Genomic DNA, 10,863 nt, shown 5'->3' on the forward strand with positions numbered 1-10,863 from the left:
AAACTTGCCTGAGCTCCCTTACTCTCTTCTCCCAATAGAACGTGGAGATTCTACCTACATATAGCAACATATGGTATCCCTGGGTCTTTCTGGACTCCCTAAATCCTTCCCTTGATTATTGTTGTGGTCTCAAGAGGTCCTTGTTATTTTGGTCTTTAACATTGAAATTGAGGGCACACTGTTCTTTTGTTCAAAGTGAGAATTGTTTATTTTTTGAAGTTATTATGTGATTATGTTTTTTCTCCCAGTTTTGTGGGTATAAATCTTCCAGAGGCTCTCCTTGTCTCTTCCTTTGTCGACTGAACTCGGGAGCTCTCATGGTTTCCTGGAGAACTTTTCTGTGAAGAGAGGGAGATACAGAGAAAAAAGAAACAATGCATCATTAACAATAAAAGAAATAGGTTTTCACACAAACATGGATTTATGTGTTTATATGACATAAAATACAATGTCATCTTCACACCCTAAAAAAGAAAATAGACATTATTATATAATTCATCCTTAAAAGGTGTCTAACAGTTCTTTTCTTTGAAATTAAGAACAATAATTTGTTAAATTTTTGCATTAGTGAGGCCTAATGGATTTTTTCCCATTGATTATGTACATTTCTCAAGTACTAAGCTTTTACTTATTGATCCTCATTTCTCAAAAGACAGGAATCTTGCCCTTCTTTATATTCATTCCTAGCTTGTCTGAGATATAATAAATACACACTGCTACATTTTCTCAACTTGACAGAAAATATGTTACAACATTACAGAAGATACCTAGATGGTTACATGGATTCTGTTCCTTCAAAGAGCAAGCTGTTTACCTCAGGGAACTGAAATATCATTATAAAATTTATATCATTAGGAACACTAAGAGATACAAAATACCCTGACTGAAAGAAAAGTACAAGTAATGTGTAACTCACTATGGAAAGGTTCATGGTTGTCCTCTAGGAAGCCCAAGTGTGGAACAGAATCTGGGCAGAGTACAGAAAACCCATCCAGAATCCTCAGTTATTCTACGTGGAACTCCCATAGATGTCCACAAGTAACTGTACTCCTTCATAAAAAATCACTCTAAAAAATAGTGTGCTAAAAATTATTGAAAAAATTCTTAAACATGGTAAAATATTTATTACATTGAGACTAGCAAGGTTTATGGAATATTAGCAAACTCATAGAAAATAAAGCACTAGTTCATTTATCAGTTCCAATATTAATTTAACAAGGTGTTGAGCTTTGGCTGAAAACAGTAATTAAGTAATTTCCCTTCATACCTAAGCCTAACTTCATTGAAGCCTAGGAGGAATTGAGAGTTATATTTTTCTTCTTCCCTAACCTTGTTTATAAGACATAAATTTACACCTGTTTTGCACTTTTTAAAGAAGAGAAAAGATAAAAGCTATCAGTGACACCTTTATGCTCATCTCGCAGCACATATACTAAAACTGGAATAATACTGAGAAGAGTACCATGGTCCCTCCATAAGGACGACATACAAATTAATGAAGCATTCCATATTTATAAAAAAAAAAACCTCTCAGCATCATTGGGAATTAATTATAAAAAGTGTTTGAAGATACCATGGAGATCAGACTTGTCCTCAAGGATGGGAAGAGTGAGGGATTGCTCATATTGAATTTAAGACAAAGCTGATGTAAAGGAAAATTATGAAGAAAAGCAGGGGGCAGGAATTGATGGGCAATATGTTTCACTTTACAACCCTGTAGAGAAAGGACGAAGCCTTCTACTGCCATACCACTCTGAACATGCCCGATATAGTCTGATCTTGGAAGCTCATCAGGGTCAGGCCTGGTTAATACTTGCATGGAAGAAAGGACAAAAGCAAGAGAGAGCTGGAAAGAGTAGCACTTGGAGTGGTGATTCAGAAACTTTGTTTGATGTAACCTTTTCGACGGTGCAACAGAAGAAACTCTTCATGAAGTATCTGAGTAAGCAACTTTTATCAAAGTGCCCATAATCCAAAGAGAAAATTTAAAGGGAATGCATTTGAATCTGCTTCATTTGAAGATGCTAAAGAATCTATAAACTTCTGGAACAAATTGGAAATCAAGGGCAGAAGAATCAGGTTGGGGCAAGAAGTCAGCAATCCAAAACCTCTGTCAAAGGTCTGTCAGAGGATGCCACTGAAGAGACCTTTAAAGAATCATTTAAGGGTTCTGTTCAAACAAGAATAGTCACTGGTTGGGAAACTGGTTCATCCAAAGAGTTTGACTTTGTAGGGTTCAATATCGAGGAAGACACAAAAGCTGCCAAGGAGGCCACAGAAGACAGAGAAATTGATGGAAACAAACATGGGATTGGGCCAAACCTAAAGGTGAAGGTGACTTTGGTTTTCTAGGTGGAGGCAGAGGAGGTTTTGGAGACTGAGGAAGGGGGTCTAGGAGGAATAGGAAAGTTTGCTGGAAGAAGCCACAGACTTTGGAAGTCGAAAATGATTCCTATCTGATAAAGGAGAACAGAGAGACTTCAAGTCACTTCATCAAGAAGATGAAATTTGAACAGTTTTTTCAACCCCACTTGTTTCCTCTTTGTTTGAAAGAAAAGACTCTGGGGTATTTCTCTGTTACCTGTACTGTGACAGAGCCCTGTGAGGACATTCCAATACAGTATATAGCCATGTGGCCTACTTGAAATCCATATAGATAACATTTCAAGTGATATACCCTGTTAGAATTGACCAGCTATTTATATAAAGTTTTTAAAAATAAGTGATAGAGTTAACCCTTACCTGTACATTTTGAATTTATGTTGTTTCATCCCATTATGAAAACATTTCTTCCTATAAATATTTTTTTCTGTTTTCATTGGGAGCTATAAAGAAATATTTTATTGTGTGCTTTTTTGATTCAGTGACTTTAGGGCAAATTAAAAATCCTATCCATTTAAAATAAAGAATGATACTCTTACATGCTCATCAATCTCTTTGATACACTTTGAAGATAGCAAATGACAAATGGCCCCAATCTCTGCTCTGGGTTAAGTTCCTTTGGGATGTGAAGAAAAAAAAATGCTGTTTTTATCATTATGTTATTTACCCAATCAGTCATCTGGTAACTTGACTCAATAGAAAACATGTGTGTCCATTCACCACATGCATAACTGGTACCTGAAGAGGCTGTAAGGAACACTGAATCCCCTGGAAACTGAGTTACAGATGGTTAGGAGCCATCTTGTGAGTGTGAACAATCAATCTCAAGTCCTCAAGCACAGTTATACCCCTAACTCTGAGCCATCTATCCAGTCAAAGAAACACATGCTTAACAAGAGCCAACCTGTATTTGTTCCAGGCAAAATCAGTAGTGTACCCACCACCTTCTTCCCATTATCTCCAACTCACAGATGAAATGAAGACATGACTTTAAAGTAAGAGGCTATATCAAACATTGATACTGAGAGTGACTCTCCCTGGCAGTCACAACGAGGACAAGATCTGCACAACTTAAAGAACACATTAATTTACACTATATGTAATATGAGATGAACAAAACAATAACAATAGACATGCTAAAGGGGGATTTGGAAAGTCTGTGAGTATTTCACCCTGTATAAAGTCCTTCAGTAGACTAAGAATACCTTGCCCAGCCTTGATATGGGATGAGGGGGGTGGGGCAAGGGCTTGGTCCTACCCCAAGTTGGTGTGCCAGACTTTGTTGACTTCCCAAGGATGTCTACCCACTCTGAGGAATTGGTGGAAGGTAGGAATAAGGGGGAGGTAGGGAGGTGGGAGAAGGGAAGGGAAGGGGAACTGGGAGTTAAATGAAAAGTAAATTTTTTAAAAATAAAAATGTGAAAAAAGAAAATAAAAAAGAATTGATAAGAGAGGCAGAAATGATCTTTTTTTTATTTTTTTTATTTTCAATACATCCTGAGTACAGATTTTCACTCTTTCGACTCCTTTATGCCCCCCTCCCTCAATTCCTACGTTCCCCAGTTCCACTTCTCCTCCTCTGTTTCCTATCAGAAAAGAGCAGACATCCCAGGGAAAAACTGAACATGGCATAACAAACCATTATATCAAGGCTGAGCAAGGCAACCCATTATGAGGAAGAGGGTCCCAGGGGCAGGCAAAAGAGTCAGAGATATATCTTCTTACTCCAACTGTTAGGAGTCTTACAGAAACACAAAGCTAATAACCATAACATATATGTAGGTGTTCTAGTGTAGCCCTATGCTCGAGAGATGGTTCATCACTTAAGAGCACGGGCTGCTTTTCCTTGGGACCTAGTTTCAATTCCCAGCACCCACATTGGGCAGATCATAGAAAATTTGACACTTTCTTCTGGTGACTGCAGACACCTGCAATGACATGCACATATCCACACATCTATATGTAATTAAAATTAAAAAGTCTTAAAACCCATTAAGAAATAATATTATAAGGACAAGATTTTTTCCATTAAGCGTTCTGGTGTGTAACTAAGCAAATTCATTTTAAATAGTTTCTTTTGAAAAGAAAAAGCCCATGATGACAGAATCTGCAGTGTGGCCTTCTCAAAAGGGATCACAAAAGGAATGTTCTCAGTTCATTATACAGACACTCAGAGGCTGCTGTAATGTTTGTAAAGAAGATTTAGAGTTTATCTTGAGCTGGTCTCAAAATTTTTGGTCATGTGCATGATTCTGCATTTGTCAGAATATAGAATAAAAGTTATGGGGACATCAAATTTTTCATCAGAGTTCCAGAGACAAGGAGATAAGACCAGTCACTGAGGACCAGGTTTGGATTCCCAGCCCAGAGGAGTTCACTCTGCAGTTGTGAATGTGAATCCAAAGTGCCAATGAGGATTCCAGAATGTTAGAGATGTATGATGTCTACGAAGGAGAGCTGCAGGCACTATGTGGAAACAGCTGGAGAGACTCTATGTACTTTCATACGACAACACCAGGGATGGAGGTGTGGATTCTTAGGTGCACTCGAGTGCCGATACTGCTCCCTTGGCTTCCTCACTCCAGATATGAAGCTGTGGGATCTGATCTTTGTTTTATCAGGATTCATTATTGTTTGGTCTGAACTATTCTTTCTCTCTTCTTGCTCCTCATTCCTGGAATGGGAGTGTTCACACCGTATCATTGCACACTGGGAATGTGTAACTTGTATTGACTTTACCAAGAGTCTCAAAGGAGACTTTGATATTTTGAGTAGTGTAAGACTGTGGATAATCTTCACGTTTAACGAAATACACTTTAATCGTGAGATGACCATGATCCTGTGGTGTCCAAGAGTGGGATGTTGTGTTTTTAATGTGAAATATCCTCTATAGGTTTATAAGCTTGGACATTAATCACCAGCTAGTGACACTGATTTCCGAGATTTTGAGACATAGAACGCAACGCTGAACTGCTCAGTCATAGTCTGCCATTGTCAGATCTTTGAAGATGGTAGTTTTGAGCCATTTTGCATTCTGCACTTGGCTTAATAATCTGACATTATCTGAAGTGCTCTAGTCCCACGTTTCTGTCACCATGAACTTTTCTTAAATTGACATGACTGAAACAATCAAACCTGCCTTATCATGATGGACTCAATCAAACCTCCCCTGCCACAATGGTGGTTGCCACTTTAAAGCCATAGAACATGATCACTACTTCTTTGTTCAGGTTGCTTCCAGGAGGCATATAGTCACCATGATAAGTATAATTAACATATGCATTTATCTCCCCTCCATCTCCAACTTATTATCATGTGTTTTTATTAAGTTGTTTGGGAAATTTTCATCCTGTTAAGTTTACAAAAAGGAAAAGGGAAAAGACAAAAAGGACTATTGTATTATAGTCCTTGCTCATAAATTTGCCAAGGAAAATTTATCATACTCTGTTTTTATTTAAAATTAAAACAATCTATAACAATTTAAAAATATATCATTATAAAAAGTATTGTGCTTAATTAAGAGAATTATTATGTTGAAACCTAAAGAATATAATCCTGAAAATGGATTTTGTCTCTATGACCTAGAACTAAAAAAAACTAAAAACTGTACTCAGTCTGTTGAACATTGGAATGAAAACTGAGTTTTTGGAACAAAGTCCAGAGTTTACTTCTATATTAGCATGTAAATAAGATGAAAGTCAGACAATTTATTTATCTTTGTAGGGCTTGTAATTATGATGTTCTGCCAAATGAGGTCAACCCACCTTGGTTGTTTTGTGCTGTTGTGGTAATTATTGTTGGAATGCAAGAACCCAAATTCAGAAAAGGATTGTATTCTTTAGAGAGTTGTTGCTTCAAGAGCTATTGTTTGCTTGAATAAGTACAGGGTCTGGTTAATGTTGACCCAGCCCAGGACTGCTCAACTCACTTTCAAAGGCCAAAATAAAGCTTAGCAGATTCCCACAGAGGAAGTGTCATGTTGCCAGGTCTCACAATTCTAGTCTTTAGTATGTGAGAGTACATCTGTGACATCAGGCCATTAAATTAGTGAGAATTTCTCCTAGCAGCAAATGGAATAGTTCCGTGCCAGAGACTCATTTTCTCAGCTTTCAATGTTTCCTATTCTTTTCAAGCCAAAATAATATAAAACTCTTCTAACAGGATATCCAAGGCTATTGGTTCTCTAATAAAAAAGGACAAATCTCAAATATATAAAAAGGGATCAAAATCCAAGTCAAACATTTTGAAATCCTCCATTAAAGCTATTATATTGTAAAGGATGACATAGAATCTTTATTAGGACACAACAATATAACATTTCCATAATGATATGCATGTGGCTGAGTTGGGTCTATGCATTATAAGCATATACAATATATATGTGGCCATTTTATAATTTAAACAGACTGTCTTTTCTTTGTCTCTTTCATTGATGGTTGTTTTTATGAGGGTTCTTTGAAGATTGAACATATACCTTGTGCTTCATTTATCCAAAAATATTTATCACTGAAATATAGCTCTAGGTAAAGCAGAAGTCTTTCTAGTGTTTATGTATATTTTATAAATATATGACATTTGAAAAAGGTGATGAAATAACAATAGTCATATTTATTTGATGGGGAAGCTCTGTCAACCTCTGATCTTTAAGAGGTTGGACCAGATTAGGGCATGACATTTTGGGTACGCAGAGGAAACCACCCACCCAGGTTTTCTCTCTCTCTGGTTCCCATGCTACACAGCCGAGGTTGGACTTCTCATTCCTGTTTTATGAGTTCACCCCTTATAACAAAGAAAATATAACTGGAATATTTTGGAGTTAGCCTGGGATTCTTTGACCCATTTCCTCACCTTCAACATTTGGCACCCAAATGTGGGGCTTAAGGGCAGGTACACCCCCTTTTCAGGACCCCCACAGTTCCAGCCAACTGCCGCCAGGATTCTTTGACCTGCATCCTCACCCTCAAGATTTCTTCCCTAATCTTAGGTAATGAAAAATGTGGAAAAGAATGAAAGGTTAGCTTTTAGAAAACTGGAATTGAAAAAGGAGTAAAAGTGCTTCCTGAGAGGTGGACGCAAATGCTGTACAGAGTCATTGCAATTGGAGGAAAACATTGAAGAACTGAGACAGTGAGGAATGTTGGGTCAAGACTAGCTTCGGGAATGGGATAATATCTCCAATAAGGTGCATTGTCAAAGCAGCACACCACGGGAAAAGTCTTCCATTCCAGTAAGGATTGTTGAGATGACTGCTTTGACAGAATCTGTTACTTTAAGTATCTTTTTTTTAAAATTTATTTATTTATTAAAGATTTCTGTCTCTTCCCTGCCACCACCTCCCATTTCCCTCCCCCTCCCCCAACCAAGTCTCCCTCCCTCATCAGCCCAAAGAGCAATCCAGGTTCCCTGCCCTGTGGGAAGTCCAAGGACCACCCACCTCCATCCAGGTCTAGTAAGGTGAGCATGCAAACTGCCTAGACTCCCACAAAGCCAGTACGTGCAGTAGGATCAAAAACCCATTGCCATTGTTCTTGAGTTCTCAGTAGTCCTCATTGTCCGCTATGTTCAGCGAGTCCGGTTTTGTCCCAGGCTTTTTCAGACCCAGGCCAGCTGGCCTTGGTGAGTTCCCGATAGAACATCCCCATTGTCTCAATGGAAATAGAAAACACTATCCTGATTGAGGTAAGCCAGACCCAAAAAGAGGAACATGGGATGTACTCACTCATATTTGGTTTCTAGCCATAAATAAAGGACATTGAGCCTATAATTCGTGATCCTAGAGAAGCTAAATAAGAAGGAGAACCCAAAGAAAAACATATAGGCATCCTCCTGAATATTAACCTTCATCAGGCGATGAAAGGAGACAGAGACAGAGTCCCACATTGGAGCAGCAGACAGAAATCTCAAGGTCCAAATCAGAAGCAGAAGGAGAGAGATCACGAGCAAGGAACTCAGGACCGCGAGGGGTACTTTAAGTATCTTAATTTAGTTCTTTTGAATCCTGACGAACAAGAAGATTGGGAATATTCTAAAGTCTGTGATGATGTCTCTTCTTTTTTTTTTCTCCTAGAAATCTCTCACATCTGTCATCAAGACCAAGAACAGTAAAAAGTTTGATATTTTTTGGCAATATAGGGAAATGCTGGCTTATTGCAAATAGACCCTGAGGGAGGGAGTTTTTATTTTAGCTCTTAAATATGATACTGGGACAGAGATACTCATTGTCTCAGAAAAATCAAATTATGTTTTGATGCTTCTGCCAATGATGGTTTATTCCATGCTGTAAGAGCCCACCAACCGAACCCCCAAATCTTCAACCCTAAGCCTGCCCTACTTGCAAGATGGGTCAATGGTGGCTCAAAGCTTACGGGTGTGGCCAACCAATGACTGAAGCCCAAGCCATAGGGAGGGAAATCAAGCCTATGACCAGGAACCAGAATCCAGGATGGCTTACAGACTTGGCCTAGACCCAAATAATACTGACCAAAGGAAAATAACAAACAAAAAGTAAAACCAAGCCAAACAGCAAAAATCTCAATGAAATGATTCCTAATTGAAAGACCCCCGTTCCAGCCTGTAGCAAGGTTCAAATTAAGTCAGCTACATAAGCTTAGAAAAACAAATTTTAGAGAAGCAGATAGGGCCCTGCTGAACAGGATAGCTGCTGTCAGCTAGCTCTGTAGAAGCTGGGCCTACAGGAAAACAGCTAACCACTGCAACAGTCTGTCAAAATACCCAGAGAGCTGAACTTAGCTATATCTAGATTTTATGGTTTTCCATAAAACTGCAAATGGATAAACAACTCTGTCCCAATCTCGACCCTAGCCCACCCAATATATAGGAACCAATGAAATGCTTGTTGCTACGCCATCTTTTATGTAACCCCTGAACCCCCTATAAATGCGTGATGTTTTCTCAGCCCGGCATGCTCATTCAGCAGGCTGACTATTCTCGGCTGTGCTGACTGACGTGCCCATAGGCACCTGTGTATCCAATAAACTTCCTCTTGCTTTTGCATCCAGTGGCCTGGTTTCTGTCTTGGGTGAAGGGGGATCCCTCAGACGTGACGCCCATTTTGGGGGTCTTTCATAATAATACTCTGCTATATTCCCAGACACATGCCTAGCCCAGTCATCATTAGAGAGACTTCATCAATCAGCTGATGGGAGCAGATGCACAGACCCAAAACCAAACATGAAGCAGAACTGTAGGAAGAGGAAGAAGGATTGTAGGAACTAGAGGGGTCAAGGACACCAGAGCATGACCCACAAAATAAACTAAGCAGAGTGATGTGGGATTCCTCTCTGTATGCTGTGAATACCATTGATTAATAAAGAAACTGCTTTGAACCTATATCAGGATAGAATTTAGCCAGGTGGGAAAAACTAAACTGAATGCTGGGAGAAAGAAGGGTGGAGTCAGAGAGAAGCCATGTATCCCAGCCAGAGGCAGATGCCAGAACTCTACCTGATAAGCCACAGCCGTGATACACAGATTACTAGAAATGGGTTAAATTAAGATGTTAAGAGTTAGCCAAAAGAAGTTACAGCTAATGAGCCAAGCAGTGATTTAGTTAACACAGTTTCTATGTGATTATTTTGGGGTTGAAGAGCTGGAAATGAAAGAAGTGGCTTCCTTACAACAGCAGGGCACATAGGGGCTCACAAAGATTGGGGGGGGGCAAACGTGGAGCCTACATGGGTCTGCACTAGGCACTCTGAATACATGTTGTGGCTGTTTAGCTTAGGGTTCTTTTGAGGTTCCTAACAGCATGTATGGGGGTGTCTCTGACTTTTTTGCCTGCTCATGGGACCCTTTTTCTCTTACTAGGTTGCCTCATCCAGTCTTGATATGAGGGTTTATGCCTAGTCTTATTGCATCTTGTTATGCTCTGTTCAGTTGTTATCACTGGAAGGCCTACTCTTCTGAAGGGAAATGGAGGCACACTGGATCTGGGAGAGAGGGGAAGTGGTGGAGAACTAGGAGGAAAGAAAGCAGGAGAGGTTATGGTTGGGATGTATTGTATGAAAGAAGAATAAAAGTACAAATATCCCCCCCCCAAAAAAAATACCAAACAACAGGAACAAAACAAAAAGTTCAGTTCTTTGCTCTTTCAGTATCTTCACACAATTAAATCAGATGTTAAACATGGCTGAGTGGTTCCAACATCTTTTACATATTCTCCTTTTCAACTCAAACAGTGTAATGTATTTCTCTAAGGTTCTATCTCCTCTGTATTACTTGCTATAGTAAAGGAAAAGAAGTAAGAAGAGGAGGAAATGATGAGAAGAGACAAACAAGAGTAGAAGAAAAGAGGATAAGAAGGAAAAAAGCCATCTGTAGAGACATCTCTGATGTGGGAGTGTCATATATCAATCTGTTGATTTCATTGGTTGAGTAATAAACAAACTGCTTGGGCTCATAGCTTAGAACATAGGTGGGTGGAGTAAACAGAACAGAATGCTGGGAGGAAGAGGAAGTGAG

General features: G+C 39.1%; 1 protein-coding gene and 1 non-coding gene across 2 annotated transcripts in view; one reads left to right on the top strand and one right to left on the bottom strand.

Annotated features, from left to right (window-relative positions):
• Positions 1–216: 216 nt before the first annotated feature.
• Positions 217–10,863, bottom strand: part of LOC101994209 (leucine zipper protein 2) — a 388,597-nt gene continuing 377,950 nt past the window's right edge. The window contains exon 10 of the mRNA XM_005358954.3: positions 217–338. Coding sequence (XP_005359011.1) covers positions 231–338 — 108 coding nt within the window. The 3' untranslated portion in view covers positions 217–230. The remainder of the gene's footprint in view (positions 339–10,863) is intronic.
• On the top strand, positions 1,410–1,515 carry LOC113457529. The gene has a single exon (XR_003378087.1). It is a non-coding gene; the product is annotated as a U6 spliceosomal RNA (small nuclear RNA).

This window comes from Microtus ochrogaster, linkage group LG1, assembly GCF_000317375.1.
Source record: "Microtus ochrogaster isolate Prairie Vole_2 linkage group LG1, MicOch1.0, whole genome shotgun sequence".
Taxonomy (NCBI): Eukaryota; Metazoa; Chordata; class Mammalia; order Rodentia; family Cricetidae; genus Microtus; species Microtus ochrogaster.